An 18,284-nucleotide genomic window follows, 5' to 3' on the forward strand; every position below is an offset into this window, starting at 1 on the left:
AAACCCTTACATTTAAACCAGACTTTGCTTTATTCAGACAAAATAGACAAATACAAATAGAGTCACATATTGGTCATATATTTTTACACATAAAATGCCTTTTTTCCGTATGATGATATTAATTGAAAGAAAACTTGCTTACCAGGGACCTCAATGAATAGATTCTGAGAATTTATTTAAAGATATTTTTTATTTTTGTCATCTATAGTCAGTATATACGGATATTACAGATAATGGAATAATCCTAAGGACTCATGGTGTTCAGGATTTAACAGTGGAAGAAGTTGTTCCTGTGTGTCATGTTGAGTAACTGGTACATTTGGAAGAGGCTACGTTTACATGGAGACCAAAAATCTGATCCTGATCTGATTTATGGAGTTCTCTGATTATTGAAGAGACATAACAGCATAATCTGATATACACATGATATTCATATAATCGGATTTCTTCCTGATCTTTCACGCGTGTGCCTAAACTAGCCAGGAAAGTACAGCAAAAAGTCCAAAATAATCAAAAGGCAAAAAAAGAAAAGATATATCAAAAGATATAATATAAATACTTAATGCCTTTTCTGTAAAAAATGTAAAGTAAATTATCAGAAAGGTTATCCATCAAATAAATCTGTAAGTAGTTTGTAGAGTAAGTGTGTGTCGAGTGGTTTAGGCTGCTGCACATATGCAGAATGTTACTACCTCCTCAGTGTTGTGAGTTTGAGTCCCTGCTCTGATTATTTACTGAATTGTCTCTCCATTCTCCTCACCCTTACATTTTTGATAGAAGTTTCTTTAAGTACTTCAGAAAACACTTGACTGTAAACTGGATTTGAACCCCAGATCTTTAAGTTACTAATCCTGTGCTGTATCCACTCAGTTACAAAGCACAAGAAGCTGCTGCCACATGCCATGGGCAGCAACTTAACTCCAAGTCCAAATGTGGAGGCACAATCATTCTCCACCTGGTTCTGCAGGTGGGCCTGATTGGGGTGGAGAAAATTCAGTTGCTGTAAAAATCCAAATCTGCACTGGCACATTGATTTGATTATCCCATTTCTGAAGAAAATGTAAGTCAGATTTGATTATTGGGTAATCTGATTTCTCCTGGACCATGTAAACATAGCCAGTGTTGAGACATTTCAACTGAGGATCTCTTTTCAATGCTAATCATTGACACGTTCATATTTTTGTAAGAAAGATGTGCACTTCACCCATTAACTCAAGAGGACATCCTTTCCTGTTAAGCAATAAGAGGAGGTGGGAGCCAATAGCTTTAAAAGACATAACACATGGACCTAGATTCCTACTTTAAAGCATTGTTGTAATCTTCCTCCTGCTGTGTACAAGATGTTTGTGGATGAGCGGATTGTAACGCTGTTCAAAAGAAATGCCCATCACACGCTGACTTACTGGAGTGTGTTCTTCAGCTTTGGACTGTGCATTGCGTTTCTTGGACCAACCATTTTGGACTTGCAATGTCAAACCAACTCCACGCTCAGTCAGATTACCTGGGTCTTCTTTGCCCAGCAGTTTTGCCTGTTGATTGGCAGCTCTATTGGAGGTGTATTTAAGAGGACGTAAGTCTAGCAAAGTGTCTACAGAATGGCATATTTGTCAACACGCTTCATTTAAATCTTTGTTGTGTCTTGTTCAAGGTTGTTCAGTGCTCTCTCAGCATTATTTGTCTCTGCTCTCATCATCTCCATAATCTTCGCCATCATCCCCTGGTGCAATAATGTGCTTGTGTTGGCAATTGCTATGGCTGTTTCTGGTTTGGCCATGGGGATTATTGACACAATCGCTAACATACAACTCGTAACCATCTATCAAAAAGACTCAGCCGTTTTTCTCCAGGTAAGTTAGTGTCAGCAGTTATCCAGACAAGGCATTTACATATAAATGACTCCTTTAGAGACACGCTGTGGTCAGCAGGTTTTTTGGAAAAGTTTAGGGAGTTAAGTGTCTGGCCTTTGTTTCTCCTTTTTGCAGGCGCTTCACTTCTTCATCGGATTCGGAGCCCTAGTGAGCCCACTGATTGCTGATCCTTTCCTCTCCGAATTTGGCTGCGGGAACCACACGGGAAACGAGACCGAGATGATGCATCACTTTAGGAACATGCTGAGAAACAGTCCCATAGTGGAGCACAACATCAATCAGAGCTCTGCCGTTCACGGACAAGAGGACTCGACTGTGCAGTATGCTTTCTGGATCATGGCTCTAATCAATGTGAGACAGCACTTTATCATATTAGATGCAAGGTCCATTTTGCTGCCTAATTTGTCCAACCATGCCCTAAAATCTGCAAAACAAAAAACATTTCATCTTTGCCTAATTAAGCAATACAGCCCCATACAGTAATATGTTGTGATGTAATTTGAAATCTACTACTAGGTGGATTTCTCTTGTCATCTCAGCTTTCTAAAGAGCCTGTTTACTTGAAATCTATGTATCTATGCTGTTATGCAGAAATGGTGGCCTGTATTTTGTTTTTACTATAGCTAGTTCACTGTGCTGCCAGTGGAGGGCGCTCCAAGAAACACACAAGATGCTACAAATGTACATGTAGGACAGGGGTCCCCAACTAAATCAGCTCGAGTTCCGTAACTGTCAACATATGTCCAGGGTCCGGACATATGCAGTCATTGAAAATGTTAAAACATGAGCATATATATTTATATCTTATTATAAATTATATATATTTGCCATTTATTTCTATGTTATTCAAACTGTTGGATAATTTTAAATTCAGCCTTAGAAATTAAGTATATTGAGAGGATGACACGCCTTTGGGGTCCGGACTAAAGCCTCGGGAGGTCCAGATCTGGGCACAGGTCCGCCAGTTGGGGACCTTGGATGTAGGCGGTCAGGTCAGAATTATAGAGTAGAATTTCCATGTGTTTTGACCAAGTTTATAGTTACTAAACGGCAACAAAAAAACATTAGTGTGGCAGGTTTGCAGACCTAATCACTCAGAAACATGCCATAGATACATTACTAAAGCCCTTTTGAATTGTGCATGTGTAGCTTCCCGTACCTCTTGCGGTCCTGTTCCTGATGTATCGAGAACAGCTGATTCCCTGCTGTCCGAATGGCACACCTCGTCTCCTGGACAAGGATGAACTGGCAATGGAAAACCAGCAAGGCCAAGACGCAGCTGAGCCCACAGGACATGAGGCAGGAGGTAAACAAAAACAAAGTCCCTGCTTGCATATTCAGCCACTGGAGAGAGAGAGAGAGGGAGGAAAAAGTGCATCATTTGTCATTTGTGACTTTTGCTCTGAAACAGGTCACGGGGATATCTTTAGCTGCTGTCAGAATGATAACCTGCGGGGTTTGCCGGTGTCTTTCTTCATGATTCATATTCTTGGCGGCCTGGTGCTTTTTATGACGGATGGCATTGTGGTAAGTAATCCACTTTGGAATGTATTTTTTATTACGTTTCAAAGTCGCGCTCTCATAAAATCAGCCATTGATATTAAACTCTGACCTATTTTCTTCACAGGGAGCGTATGCAGGTTTTGTGTACACCTATGCTGTGAGTCCACCTATGTCGTTGCCAACCCACTCAGCTGGGTACCTGGCCAGTATTTTTTGGGCAGCCATCACCGTGGGACGTCTCTTGTCTATTCCCCTTTCATACCGCTTCCAGCCAGTTCGATTACTGATGTTTAACCTTGTAAAGTCATTTATGCGTCTACACATGCTGTCATTATCATGCCACACAGGCTTGGAGCTCTGAGATTTGTTTTTCCTTCCCAGGCAGGTGCCATCGTCACTGTGCTCATGTTGCTCATCTTCTACACCAGCAGCGCCTTTTTGTATGCTGGCACCTGTTTGTGTGGGCTTTTCCTCAGCAGCATCTTCCCCTGTATGCTCGCCTATACAGAAGACATTTTGGATTACCAAGGTGAGTCTCAGGTGTCATCCAACTTTGCATTGCAGTGCTCATGATAAAGGGGCAAAAAAATGAAATGAGCATGAATTTTTTGGGCCTAGATCCCAATTTTGATTTATTGTTCAGGACATACACTGTCTCTTTATATTGCCTTTGTGTAATTTAATATACAATATGTTGTGTAGGGTGCCAACCACAAAAAGTAGTAAAAGTGGGACAGGTTGTGCGATGCAGTGGAATGGTTTGAGAAATTAAAACTTGCCATTAGACCAACGTGTCTTGGTATCCCCAGACATGGGAATATCAATAGGTCACATAATATTCCTGCCCAAAAAGTCTGGACACTCAGTAGTTCACATTTTATGCAATCTCTAAATATAGCTATTTACAAATCCCTTTACAACATTGGAAAGGAGGAACATAATCTAAATAGGTGGGACGTACAGCACAATCAAGAAGAACAATTACTCTCATTACACTAAACATCTGTGGATTCCCAATTTGAATATATACAAATGAAATACCAAAGGATCCATTCAGGACATACTGGCCCCTGAACCCATCTGAAAGTGTGACCTTATATTCCTCTATTTATTTTTGCTTATTTTCTGATTGATCATTAAACAACAAACAATAATGCAGTACTTGACGTGTCCATATGATGTAGAAATGCTGTAAATATTTGTTTTCTGTCTCTGCAGGATGTGCCACTTCTGTTTTAGTAACAAGTGCTGGCATGGGAGAGATGGTGATGCAGGTTCTTGTTGGCCAGGTTAGCTCAAATATGAAACGGCTGAATTTGAAAAAAATGCTTTTTATAAACACATGTTTTAAGTTCATTTATTGTATGCTCTTTCGCAGATCATTCAAACTAAAGGCAGCTACAGTTTCTTGCTCTGTGGAGTCGTCATTGCCTGCATTGGTTTCATCGTATTTTTCGGTCTGCTACTATTCCACCGACAGCACAGAAACTACTTGACAGGTAACGTACATCGTTGTGAGCATTGGCTTTACTTAAGTTCACTGAGCTTATTAAATACCTCCATGTATCTGCAGGAACTCAGAAAAAGTCAGCCATGGTGGAGGAGTCTACCTCAGAACAAAATGGATCTGCAAAACCTGAACAGAGAGAGGAGAAGGCCAGCAGCTGAGAGTTGCAGCAATGGTTTATTTTTACTGAGCTTCTATATGTTCACATGGGTTTTACAAGTGCATTAGCTCTTATATACTGTAGTCCTCGAAAAGGTTTATGTGAATAATGTGTTTTTACTTAATATTAAGTCAAGAATCAATGGTGGTTTATTTAACTATGAATCTTTATTGTGGAACCCATCCCAAGGTGTAATTTTATAAAATAGACAGACATAAGAAATACCAACTGTACAATAAACTGAAACTTCACTGCGAGACTATTAGTGAAACAATACAATTTTTACAAAAGTTTAACCACATGCCACCACTGATTCAAGGGCAAGTTTGGCCTATAAAAAAATGTAAAAGACAATTCCCTTTGTATTTCACAATGGAAAAATATATTAAAATGTTATTTAAGTAAACTTTTCATTGTCAGAAGGTGTTGTTTGTGATAACTAGAAACATGAGGCTGCCAAATATGAGAACCAGTGTTTTTACAGTGATGGCTGTTAACTATCTATTTGATCTCTACTACTATATAGGATAGTTGAGTGTAAAACGTTTTTAAAGATATGGCCTTGCAGATATGTTTCATCCTGTGCTGAAAACAAGGTGCTTTAGATTGCACTAATACACTTCTTATTGCCTTATTTTTAGGCATTGCAATAGGTATTATGTGCAAAAAATTATAGGTTGTGTTCTGTGGAATTGTAAAAGATCTATTCTGTAAATCTGGTCTTTAGTGCCATCTGCTGGATTGTGTAATTTGTATTGATTTGTATAATACAAAACCCTACACGGCAACAATGAGCACTTAAATATATGTCATAAGTATTAAGAGAGAATGAATCAGCCAAATTAGTCTACTGCATATTTAATCTGAACTGTGTAGGCTCACAACCATTGACAGTAGATAATCTACTGTCAATGGTTGTGAGCCTACACAGTTCTGCTCGCTGTGCTATGCAAAGGAGTCCGTCCAGTAATGTAACTCTATGGTCCAGCTGTTTGATTGTAACCTTGAAATAGCTCACACAGGTGCAAACTTTACACGTCAAAAGATATAAAGATAAAGAGGGTGCAAAGCATAGTGCAAAGTATGAGGGTCACATATGACGTCACATTCTTTCACCGGAAGCGTCAAGACGAAACTGCTGGATTGACTTTTCATCATTAAAGCACAGCACGGAATAGGTTACTAAAACTGCACAGAGTCATATCCTGTCTGCTCATCTCTACTATTTAAACACAAATAAAGAAACGACACATTAGATATATTGAATAATTGTTTCTGTGCGGCTGAATGAAAGTTGTTGGGTTATTTCCGGCCGTTTTGGGGGCAGCTTGACTTCTTCCCTCCGGTGGAGTCTGGACTTGGAAGGCTCGGCTCTTCTGTAAGTTTCTGCTGCTGCTGGTGCCAACGCCCGGCGAAAGAAAGCTAAACAAGGGCGAGGACTACGGTAAATAAGCACGTAAGGAAAATCATTGACACCTCTGATCTTTGGCAAACGTTTTCGCCGTTACTCTATGGCTCTGCGTGCCGTGTAAAACGTAAATAAAGCTGCTGATACGAATATAGTTTATGTGCTAAACCCAGCTAGCTAAACGGAAGCTGGCTAACAAACCAAGCAGACTAGAGCCTAGGATTTTATTTTATACTGCGCTTTTGTTCGCTATGGGTTTGACATGTGTTACAAATCAATTCTTATATTTTGATCCGGACCCGTGTTTGTATTCTGCCAGAAATCTGTCTATTCTCCAGAATAATCGGATTTAGCTTTGTTGTGATTTGACAAAGCTAGCACCCGGGTGGGATGGTTGATTATGCCTGCCTGTTGAAGTCGTAAAAAGTTGATAACCAAAGCAATTTTAGATACATGATGTGGCACTAAATCCGTGTAATAGTGAAACATCTCGATGTGTATTTGCAGCTTGACTGTCAGCAGAATCACAACAGGGATGCAGACCATCAAGTGTGTGGTGGTTGGCGATGGAGCAGTGGGAAAAACCTGTCTGCTCATTTCATATACCACTAACAAATTCCCCTCTGAATACGTACCGACTGTAAGTACATGGACAGCAGTGTTATTCTATGATGCATCTACATCTGAAGAACAAACAATTAAAAACTCATATCCCTTTTTGTTACAGGTATTTGATAACTATGCAGTAACTGTAATGATCGGGGGTGAACCCTACACTCTGGGCTTATTTGACACAGCAGGTGGGCTTCTTTGGAAAAAAATGTCTAAATGTGGTATTCACTACAAATATTGAGATTAGATTTGCGGAATATGTGTTAAAATCAAGATTCTGTACACATTTGGTACACATTTTAAGTATGTGCAAGATAGTTAATACTACTGAAATATGAGTTTCTAAACTAGTACAAGAATTATGTGCATTTCAGAACATCTTTGTAGAGCAAGTAGAAAGTATTTTGTTGTTTTGTTGACATACACTGCCTTTTATAATTGCAGCCATTCAAAATTGATCAACTGGGCATCCCTAATACAATATAGCGCTTTGAAATTAAACCGTAGTTGCGATAGAGTTCGGGAATGTGATGTCATTTCGCTAAGTATTATGGGATTAGCAGCAATTGTAAACTAATGGAGATTTTAAAAGTTAAAATACTGGAGTTACTGTTCACATTAAAACACTTGGACACCACAGTGTGTTAGATGGATTTACCAAGCAGTAACTCAGCAGCTAACAGATTTTTTCCATAGCTATTTTCTCCACTTTTTATACTGTTTTAAGCTAATGTTAGTCAATGGAAATGGATGCTAACAGCTGCAAAGATGGCAGATCTCCATGGTAACTGGAATTTCCCGAACTCTATATGAACAGCCACAATTATCAAATCACAGACTGATTGCTTTGGCAGCATAAGGATCCCTTGCAGACAACAACATATCCGGTCTCCAATGGGTCGTATATGTAAAATCTGATATCCCTTCAGTTTGACCTCTACAAACCTGTTCTGAAAAGCACATTCTTGTATTAATTTAGCAATTAATTCATATTTCTGTCATCTCTCAAATGGCAAAAACTCCTGAAATTAACCGAATCTTAAAACATAAAGACCAAATATTATTCAAAAGTTTTATTGGTGATGTAACTATTTTTATTTACTTTTTTTTAGGTCAGGAGGATTATGACAGGTTACGACCACTAAGCTACCCGCAGACTGATGTTTTCTTAGTCTGCTACTCCGTTGTGTCCCCATCCTCTTTTGAAAACGTTAAAGAAAAGGTATTGCCGCTTTGCTTTATCATCAAGCGGGGAAATATCTCCTAAAGGCTAATCAATATGCTTTGATTTCCTCTCTGATTTAGTGGGTTCCAGAAATAACCCACCATTGTCCCAAGACTCCCTTCCTGTTGGTAGGCACTCAGATTGACTTGCGAGATGATCCTTCCACAGTGGAGAAACTAGCCAAGAACAAACAGAAGCCAATCACCCCTGAAACGGCAGAAAAACTGGCTCGTGATCTCAAAGCAGTCAAATACGTGGAGTGCTCAGCCTTAACACAGGTAAGTTGTCAACAAAGCAGTGGCCACGCTTCGAATGAGTGTACCAGCAGCACTGTAATTGCATCGGCTGATACTAATAACATTTAGCTACAGCTCCATCTAACAAATTCCGTTGTGTGCCTGTCTGTCTTTTCCTCTTTCTGTAGCGGGGATTGAAGAACGTTTTTGATGAAGCAATCCTTGCTGCTTTAGAACCCCCTGAAACTCAAAGAAAGAGAAAATGCTGTCTGTTCTGATGTCTTGTGTCGCACTTTGCCTCTTGATTGTCCGCTGCTTACTCATAACTGAAAACTGTCACTTCAAATGCTTTTTTTTTTTTTTTACTTTTACTTAATGAATTACCTTTGCCTTTTTGTTTTTGTATGTTTTTCCGGAATAACTTCCCCTAATCACACCTAACCTGTGCTGCCTATTTGATGATGAGTGCCAATTCTTTACTTTCCCAATACCATGTGTGCAAGTAACACTAAGAAATGTTTGGGGTTTATTTGAATTTTCAAATTTATATCTAATCTCATATGACTCAGTATTAAAACCATTGAGACTCAATTAGTTGTAACTACTACACATCATCCATCTGCAACACTTTCCATAAACTATCATGAGTGAAGTTGTATAATAAAAAATCAAATAAAGGACATTTTCGATTGCTCTCTTCATTTATTACTTTCCCTCTCTGAAATCATTTTCTCTTTGTGGTGAACAGCTGTGTTTGAACATTCACATTTTGTTTCCACAGAAAGGATTAAAGAATGTGTTTGATGAGGCAATACTGGCTGCGCTGGAGCCACCTGAACCTAAGAAAAGACGTAAATGTGTCGTCCTCTAAAGAGCCCTCTTTACCCTTTCCATATTTTGGCTAACCATACTGAAGAGATTTGCACATTCCAACATAGAGGATAAACCGGTGGTTCCCAACCTTTTTCTCACGATGACCCGATTTTCCTGCCAACACATCAATCCAACCTGACAAACCTCTGTATTTATGATCATTTGTATACATTTCAATGGTTAATATAACAACCCATATAAATTAAAGAGCTCTCCCTTCCTTATAATATCAACCTAATTTCTACCTCTTTTATTGAACTCTCTGGGGACCCTCTGAAGCTTAGGCAACCTCAAGGTTGGGAATCACTGGTAAACAATGGTCTCCCAAAATTACAGGAGAATTTCACATTACAAGATGTTTTATTTTGCTGAAGTGAAATTTTTGTTTTACAAACTGAGGAGTCACAATACACATTTCGTTTGTGTTTGGGCTTTAGAATTGATCATTTTTTGTCTTTTTTTTTTAGAATCGCTACACTAATTTTGGTGTTTGCCACATCCACTCACACTAGTGGCTACAGTGCAGTCCACATTTCTTGCAAATCAGTTTTTTAAATATGTTTAGATTAAATGTGACTTTTTGGTTATGTCGATACAATGAAAGCTTAAGATAACTTGATTTGATTGTTAAAGGTTTTATTATACTTTCCACAAGCATGATTAATTCTGTGTAAATTCCCAATTAACCACTAACGTCTTAGTGATCAGATACACAATGCCACCTAGACTTTTGTCTTGTATGTATCTTAAGCAATATGACCATGTCATAAACCATTTAAAGTATTAACTTGAATGTTTTTATGCAGGAGATGAGAAAATGTCAACCGAGTACACACAACAATAAATCTAAAGAAAAGTGAGTCATTGTTTATCTGTATATTATACACAATGGACCTGACAGGAATTACACAAATATTGAATCACATGGAAAACGGTTATAAAGTGCAGGTACATTTAAATTAGGACAAAGGCAAACAGCTGGACTACTCAACATCAGGACAGATCTCAACAGAGCTGTCGGCCATACGCACTCCATACCATCCTGACCAGAACTGGGAGTCTTTGCCACCATGAACAAAGTTAATATATCTCACCCCTGGACCGTAGTTCTTGAATACATGTGTCATCTGAAATAAATGATCTCTGTTACTATATTGAGGTATGACAATGATAAGTACATCCAAAAACTTTCCACTTTCTGAATACCTGGTGCCACTGCTGATCATTCCACTGCTCTATGTGAATGGTCTTAGGTTTAAATGTCTGTATGCTCTTTTTCTTCTGGTTTAGCAATTCCACTTTGATTGTATATTCACACGCACAGTCCCAGCGTGCGGCATACCTGTCATGACAAGCAAATAGGACAGCAGTTATATTTTTGTTACATGGAAAAACAATCCAACTTTATATTTGCATGACAGTGAAAGATTATTCTTCCTCACCAGTCTAATATTTTGATAGCTGGTTGATACAGGTCCATGAATGCGGGGTAATAACCCTCAGATTTCAAGTCAATCAGCTGTGACTTCAAGCACAGGCTAAAGAATTGGTTCATTAAAAAAAAGTTATTATAAACCAAAACAATAACTACCCTCCCCACTCACCCAAATGAGGTTACAAAGTTTTTCCGGACAGCTTCATTTGGATGTTGACTCATGCACTCCTCTACCTTCCAACGATCACCTCCATTTGACACAAGTTCCCAATACTTAAACTGTTCTGCAAAAAAAAAAAAAGGAGAGATTTAGTTGCTGCCTACACATTCCGTAAGGTAAAATTAAAGTAGCTACCTTCTCCTTTGGTATTCTTGAGTAAATTTCTCCTCTTTTTGCAGAGGAAGTAGAACTCTCTCCAGTCATTAGGGACCATGGAAGCATTTCGAGGCAAATAGCCCTCTCTTCTACACCGCTCACTCCATAGAGATTCGCTGTCAGCCACTTCTTTCCACTGCCTGCACACTAACCTACAATGTCGAACCACCTCCTCGCAGGGAAGATTATGGAAAATCTCCTCCAAGATCTCGAGTGGAGCAGTATAGACCTGGGAGGAAAAAACAGCAGTAACTTCCACAATGGCTCTTTAAATGACACTATATAGGCAGATTAACTTCTACTTACAGGTGAATCCATGGACGGGGTGAAGTCACTCTGTACTGAAAAGGAGCTGCTGGGTGATGCACCCATGATTTTTCGCTTTTTTCCTGCAAAGAATTGTTATTAAAAGCTAAAAGCTACGTTATACACACCCACCATATGTCAAACAAGGCTAGGGTTAGCCTAACACTTACTGGTTGGTTTCTTTGAGGGCATTGGTTAAAGATAATTTATTTTCGTTTCCACCGTACCAAAGCCAGTAGCTGACACCCACGGGTGTTTAACTATAGATATATTGGTCATAATCGCTTTCAATTTCCCTTGTGAAGTAAAAAATATCTCTTCCTGTATGTGGCGTAATGAGGAAGTAGTGCCAGTCAGAGCCACGCCCACTCGACAGACCACGCCCTCAAGCACATGAAGTGGAAAAGCAGCATCTCGTAAATTTGACTACACATATTTTCAGGAAACTAAGCTACCAAATTTGTAAGGTATTGATTTCACAGATTTAGCCTGAAAGACGTTGTTGATAAACTAATTCTCTACTGTGATATGTGTACCATTGCTGGTTTTGTGAGTTCTAGGTTCATCTAAGTATACTTTCTTTATTAATTTTAGTAGATGGATACTCCCTGGATGAATGAGAGCCTTCACAAGCAATTTTAGTAGAGTTGATTTCTTTTTTTATATATTTTCTTTTTAGACTTGGTTTAGTCTCATCTGACCAAACAGCCACTCCAACTCTCTGTGTGAAAGTAGAGGAAAGAAAAGCTACTTTGAAGGTCAGATATTGTGCTTGCTGCGAAAAGTATGAGAACCACTGACTAATCTTTGACGCATTTGTGGTTTGGAAAAATAAGTCTAACTTTCCTAATAACAACTTTAACTTACCACAAAATTACATTATACAAAATCTTACACCTTGAAGCCAAACACACGGCATGATAGCTTTGTTACAAAGCATTGGTCGACTTACAATACCCTGATATTGAGTGTATTTTCTGTGTTCAAGAAATCAAAGTCATCACTACCGGACCGGTGTTGTAGTTGTAATTTTGTAGGAACATGCTAACAAAATGAAATGCCTACATTCCTTAGAGACAAGTTCAGCTGGCAACGCCACAATTACTCATCTGAAAAACAATACACAACCTATGGTTTACAAGAGAAAAAGACGTGCTTTCGTTTATTATATTCAATCACATAGGCACTGCAGTTTGTGTACGATACAGTACTTGTAATCACATATTACAAGCTATAACACCTGTATATGGATACCAGCAAGGCAAAATACCTCAAATTTAGACCGTATCCACTGATTGATATATATATATATTTTAGCAGGCCACAACCTCATCCATAAACACTGAATAGATAAATCCAGTTGGGCTCACATCATAACTCGGTATAAATGACTAAAAGATCACGTAGTAAATGCATGGTATCTGTAACAAGGATTCAAATGAATGCAACCTAAAACAGAGATCTACCACACATCTGTCAGAGACCAGCAGACATGTTGTTTTGGTCAGCAGAATAATCCTTATGTGTCGCCATCGATCCTGTGAGCTGTAAAGACAAACACAAGTTGTAAACCTCAGCTAAATTCCAAGTCCATATTCAGAAGCAACAGAAAAGGGCTTACATTGTTTTGGTATCCTGAGCGGTTCTGTGTCTCCGGACAGAACTTGGTGCATGACCCCTCTGAACTGATACAGCACTTTGAGACTCTTCTCCTCACCCACGCAGGGGTCGTAGAAGCCAGGCAGCCCTGACTAAAAACACAACCCCATGTCAAAACTACTTTTTGTTTTAAATTTACTGCTACAAAAAGAATGCTGAACATACCTTTGCGGTCTCTGTTAAGATAAGTTTTGAGTCTTTCACCAGACATTGTAATGGCACTGTGACATCAATGACTTTTGCCCTCTCGTGTCTTTTACTGTTGTCAGTGACAAACTTGCCGTACCAGGCATTGAGGATGATTAGACCTGAAAGAGTAAACATGAAAAACAAAGAGAACCAATTTATTACATTTATTACATTTATTACATTACATTTTTTAATTAAAACGATGTTATTTATTTTAAAGCAGTATACTTATATTTCTCTTTGGTGCACATTGTTGTTAAATAGATGTAATTTGTTAATAAAAAAATGTATAAGTATTAAATAAAAATAATTTGTTCTCAAGGCATTAGTTGCAGCTCTATAAATGGATGAATGTGAATCAGAATAAAGGAAAATGCACTGCCGAGCCCAAAAAATAAAGGTCATACACTCGAGTCTAATATTTTGTTGGACTGTCTTTAGCTTATTGTTTCAATAAGCTTCTGCAATGTCACAAGATTTATTTCCGTCCGGTGTCGCATTCCTTTTTCACTAAGATCTTGTATTGATTAACTGAGAAGGCTTTGTGAGAGAGTCGGTAGTCCAACTCTCCCACATCCCAAATGATTGTCAATGGAGTTAACGTCTGCACTCTGTGGTGGCCAATCCATGTGTGAAAATAATGTCCAATGTTCCCAACTGTTGAAAAACTCTTTCACATTTGAGCCCAATGAATACTGGCATTGTCATCTTGGAATATGCCATCAGGGAGTTATTCTGTATATAACAGGTGGCGACTTTTTGTTTGGCCAAGCCGTGCACCGTACAGATTTATCACATTGTCTGCTTTGATGGATTATAATTTTGATTTCCATTATGAACAGTTTAAGGTTTGCAGAGTCTACTGAACAGTCAAATGAAGAGAGATGGTGTGTGTAAGAGAGAAAGCAGATACCCATTCTAGACTCCTCTGCCTCAATGATTCTGCGAACAGACTCCTGCATGAGCAAGACCTAAAGGAATCGAAAATACAACCAAGTGAGTCAAAATCAAATCCCCATAACATTGTTTAAAAGTCTGTGTGTACTTTTAAACGTGGGTAAAGACGCATAGCAAGGTATTTTTTACAGCCAAAATTCCAGTGTCTACATAGAGCAGAACCATCACTTGACAGGTTGCAGTTCATTTACATTTGACGGTGTTACATAATTCTGTCTCAACAATAATTTAAGTGTTAAATTAAATTAGGATTTTGCCACAAACACTCACAGCTGCTTCTGCCTCCTGTTTCTTCTTGGCAATGTTGGAGGCAGAACTTTCCCGCTGCTTCTCCAAGTCTCTGTAATTTAATAGAAAATGTTTTTGGTTTATCTATCCATAATAATAATAAAAGAGTAATGCGGCGTTCATCTGTTGTTACTTACTGTTCCTTTTGGGCACGCAGGTAGGGACGAATAACAAGCTGTTGGATAGCCACATAGAAGACAAGTGGTCCCACTGTGGCGTAAAATACAGCACTGGGCAGCAGTTGGTCTGTCAGGTGAATTGGAAAGAAGTATGTCTGGCTTGCCCTGTTAAGTCTGCAGAGAAAGTTGAAAGCGTTAGTATATATTCCCTATCTTAATATATTTCTAGAAAAAATTTAAAGCAGTAAAGCAGCATGTAGATAGAAATAACAAAGATGTCTCAGTAAAAGTCAACAGCTAGACAAAATCTAATATTTTCTTCCCCTAAACAAACAATTTAACCCAGAATTTTATTGCAGAAAAATACAGCAGAAAGATCAAACTTACTTGATCTTGAGGGAAACACCTTGAGGCACACCGATGCTGACAGTCGCTCCTAAAACACTGTGACGACTGATCTTCCTCTCGGCACCATACTCCACAACAGTTCCAAAGAAACCTGATCTATAGTAGATTAAAATATAATAGTATTATAATAATGGTGGAAGAAACAACAGAGCATGTCTTTACTCTGATTAAAAAAAGGTAATAAAAACTTACTTCACTGAGCCCTTCAACTTTGTCTGGTCATCATCCTGGAACTTGTACTGATAGCTCATCATTAGAAATGTATGAGGGATGCCAAGCTGCAGGGAGAAAAATATTCCGAATGTGGACATGAGGAATAAACTCATAACAGTGAACTGTTGCTGTATCTACCTGAGCAGCAAAAGTGAAATGGCTGCTCTTGGTGTCCCGGACGATGCTGGTGTTCATAGAAGACTGTATGCCCCAGCGCCACTGCAGGTAGCCCATAGTGTTCTTGTCCAGGTGCCGGGCTAGCACTGTTGTAAACCCAGGCCGCACTCCTCTCGATGAAAACTGGAGCCCACACTGAGCTGTTACAAAGCTAGAAGAATGACACAATTACACACTTTGTTGATTTTATGTTGTTGCCGTTGGCGTTTCTTGCGGTCCCACACTTACAAGCGAGGTGTCAAATTTCTAAAAACCTTCATTCCAAATAGAGGTCCATGGGTGTCTCCAGCACCAAATTCTACCTGGATATAGAAAAGACAGTATGTGTCATAAACAGACAATCTGCAGTTTGTCATGTGATAGAAAAGACTTCAGTGTTTTTTTTTTTAATGGTGTAGCAGAACAAAAACAGAAGAGACAGAAATGCCAGATACCTCTCCCCATCCCTTGGTTGAGGTGACTTTCCTCAAGGCCAGGTTAATGGTGCCTCCTCCATTTCCATTGTGGGTCGACAAGGAGCCAGAGAGAATGGCTGTATCTTTAGTTGTTAAAGGGGCCTGCAATACATAACAAACGGCTTTATAATCCAACATCATGATCATTGTTTTTTTTCACTGGCAGTCAAACATTACCTCTATTGATTGTGAAATGTGCATTTTATTGATTTCGACATGTGGGATTCCCCCTCCAACCATATCCTCATAGTCTTCTTCATATCGATCAAAAAGGTCTGTGGCATCAATGCCTACACTAATAGTTCCCTGAAGAAAAGAAGTTTAATTTATATGTTTAAAATACGTATAGACCCTCAATTATTAAGGCGCATAAAAAGTGCGGTTGTCTTTTCCTGATCACACCTTGGGATTGGTCCTTTGTTGAAGTCGTCTCTCCTCTCGCTCCTTCTGAAGACGCTCATACTCCTCTCGAATCTCAGCTGGAGTTCTTCTCCTTTCCACAATCTGCAGAGAAAGGATTGTTGCATATTCAGATTATTCTTCATTAGCGAACTTAGATCTAAACTAAACATGGCATCATGACACTAATAATGTTATTCAAAGTTTATTCGTGGTCATACACATCCAAATAAACTGCCTTTAGAGATTAAATCTGACTAAAAGCAAGAAATGCCTAATTGACGAGTATATTACCTCCCATCCATCCACGTCCAGTCCTCGTTTGCCATAGATGTCATAGATGGCTCTGGATTGCGGGTCCCTGAGTACTAAAAAAGAGTTTCAAAGTAAAATGTAGTTTTTACGTTTGAATGCAGCTATAACTGATACAACCCGAGCACGTACCTTCATATGCTTCATGCACAAGATTAAAAAGTTGTTCAGCCTGTTGTTTCAACTCAGGATCTCTGTGCTTGTCTGGATGATATAACATACATAGTCGCCTGTATGATGCTTTCAGCTCATCTTGTGTGGCCTAAAAGAAATGAAGATAAAAATAAAAGATAATTTATATTTATATTTATATTTAAGTATTTAATATACAAGTAGAGGCTCATGCAAATAATACAGCAAATAAGAATGCAAATATAAATAATAATAATAAAAACAACAATAAGAAGAAGAATTGGGATTTGTCAGCAATTCGCACACTATTAGGTCTATCAACGCAGCATAAGACAAGTAAGATAATGATATCTGACAGACCGTACATAGGGGACAATATGAAAGAATAAAGGCTCTGAAACAAACAAAACTGATGTGCGAATATCTATTTAGAAGATGCATTCATATAAATACGGTGCGGGGTACATAATAGTCATTGATATCGTATAGTACACAATGTCTTCTTGAACATGTTTCTGCCTTGTCCACACACCAAACATCAGCATTCTTTCAAAGTAACACCAGACTGATTTTACAAACAGGTTGTCAAAAATCACAACCTGTTGTGTTAGGTAGAGTTTTGGCACAGCAGTCACAGCAGAATCCCAATGTCGTGGGTCACAAGCTAAGACTGAATGTAAGTCAGATTACACGTGCAGTGGTTGTACGGCGGCGATGAAAATTTCACTCATGTCTACCTCATGGACCAACACACACGTCTAAACTAGTAATGTACACAAACCGTACCTCTCTTCGGACATTTAGCAACGAATAATAATCATCTTTGCAAATCTCATCATCGTCCAAGGCTGACGCCATGTTTACACCCGGTCATCTCTTCTTCCACTACGGAGACACGGTTCTCAGTGCACTGTGCGCCCCCTAGCGCCGTGAGTGCACACAGCAGCGCGCTTATCACCACCTGCGCATCTGTTTCATCCGCGCTTTGAGTTTCACTTTCACTAATTTAATACAAGATGAGTTCATATGTTTGATTTCAAGACAACAAATCCCCTAAAATGGATCACAACAATATGTAAAAACTCTGTTTCATATTGTTGTAACAGAATGATGGTGTTATTTATAACAGTATTGCCATTTAGGCAAATTCAAGTTTAATGGAAATCTCTGACATGGTTTTCCTTTTCGATAGCCCATTTTATACAAGTTTTCTTCTGAATAGAATTGGTTTATGCATTAGGTTAGTTCGTTAGTTGACTTTATAAAGTATTTATAAAGTATTTATAAACTCATACATTTATTCAACAAATGTACGAATATGACAAAAAATCTGTGAATACACTCTTTATTTTCTTGAATGCTCTTCTCATCGGGAAAGTATATTTAGGCCAATATAAGACCGTATCATCTGACTTTTTATCCAAAGAAATTACCTCAGTCGCTGAAGTGGCTCTTTAAAACTATTTT

At 38.7% G+C, this 18,284-nt stretch overlaps 4 protein-coding genes across 5 annotated transcripts; 2 read left to right on the top strand and 2 right to left on the bottom strand.

Moving 5' to 3' along the window:
* The first annotated feature begins 1,301 nt into the window (after window positions 1-1,301).
* On the top strand, window positions 1,302-5,144 carry mfsd4ab (major facilitator superfamily domain containing 4Ab). Its single transcript, XM_079558668.1, has 10 exons — window positions 1,302-1,570; window positions 1,649-1,847; window positions 1,983-2,219; window positions 3,018-3,174; window positions 3,280-3,395; window positions 3,496-3,669; window positions 3,753-3,900; window positions 4,590-4,660; window positions 4,750-4,870; window positions 4,945-5,144. Exons 1-10 carry the CDS (start codon window positions 1,341-1,343, stop codon window positions 5,037-5,039), a joined length of 1,548 nt encoding a protein of 515 aa, XP_079414794.1. The 5' UTR covers window positions 1,302-1,340; the 3' UTR covers window positions 5,040-5,144.
* A 1,817-nt stretch (window positions 5,145-6,961) lies between these two features.
* LOC306964193 (cell division control protein 42 homolog) lies at window positions 6,962-9,556 on the top strand. Of its 2 annotated transcripts, none has more exons than XM_079558133.1 (5): window positions 6,962-7,086; window positions 7,174-7,246; window positions 8,171-8,280; window positions 8,364-8,561; window positions 9,301-9,556. In XM_079558133.1, the coding sequence occupies exons 1-5, from the start codon at window positions 6,982-6,984 to the stop codon at window positions 9,388-9,390; spliced, it is 576 nt and encodes a 191-aa protein (XP_079414259.1). In that variant the 5' UTR covers window positions 6,962-6,981; the 3' UTR covers window positions 9,391-9,556. The 2 variants fall into 2 exon arrangements, with proteins under 2 accessions (XP_079414259.1, XP_079414258.1); XM_079558132.1 differs by lacking the exon at window positions 9,301-9,556 and adding an exon at window positions 8,708-9,188.
* A 689-nt stretch (window positions 9,557-10,245) lies between these two features.
* On the bottom strand, window positions 10,246-11,819 carry LOC306964192 (F-box only protein 6-like). The gene is made up of 7 exons (XM_079558131.1): window positions 11,680-11,819; window positions 11,510-11,592; window positions 11,183-11,432; window positions 10,997-11,111; window positions 10,835-10,930; window positions 10,599-10,734; window positions 10,246-10,519 (listed from the first exon to the last, which is right to left on the bottom strand). The coding sequence occupies exons 1-7, from the start codon at window positions 11,699-11,701 to the stop codon at window positions 10,376-10,378; spliced, it is 846 nt and encodes a 281-aa protein (XP_079414257.1). The 5' UTR covers window positions 11,702-11,819; the 3' UTR covers window positions 10,246-10,375.
* Window positions 11,820-12,813: 994 nt separating this feature from the next.
* dnajc11a (DnaJ (Hsp40) homolog, subfamily C, member 11a) lies at window positions 12,814-17,710 on the bottom strand. The gene is made up of 16 exons (XM_079557903.1): window positions 17,604-17,710; window positions 16,818-16,947; window positions 16,668-16,741; window positions 16,377-16,478; window positions 16,152-16,280; window positions 15,954-16,076; window positions 15,748-15,821; window positions 15,481-15,670; window positions 15,322-15,407; window positions 15,109-15,225; window positions 14,740-14,895; window positions 14,585-14,654; window positions 14,271-14,328; window positions 13,334-13,476; window positions 13,131-13,260; window positions 12,814-13,054 (listed from the first exon to the last, which is right to left on the bottom strand). Exons 1-16 carry the CDS (start codon window positions 17,673-17,675, stop codon window positions 13,029-13,031), a joined length of 1,680 nt encoding a protein of 559 aa, XP_079414029.1. The 5' UTR covers window positions 17,676-17,710; the 3' UTR covers window positions 12,814-13,028.
* Between the last annotated feature and the right edge of the window lie 574 nt (window positions 17,711-18,284).

This window comes from Gobius niger (assembly GCF_951799975.1).
Source record: "Gobius niger genome assembly, chromosome: 6".
Lineage (NCBI taxonomy): Eukaryota > Metazoa > Chordata > Actinopteri > Gobiiformes > Gobiidae > Gobius > Gobius niger.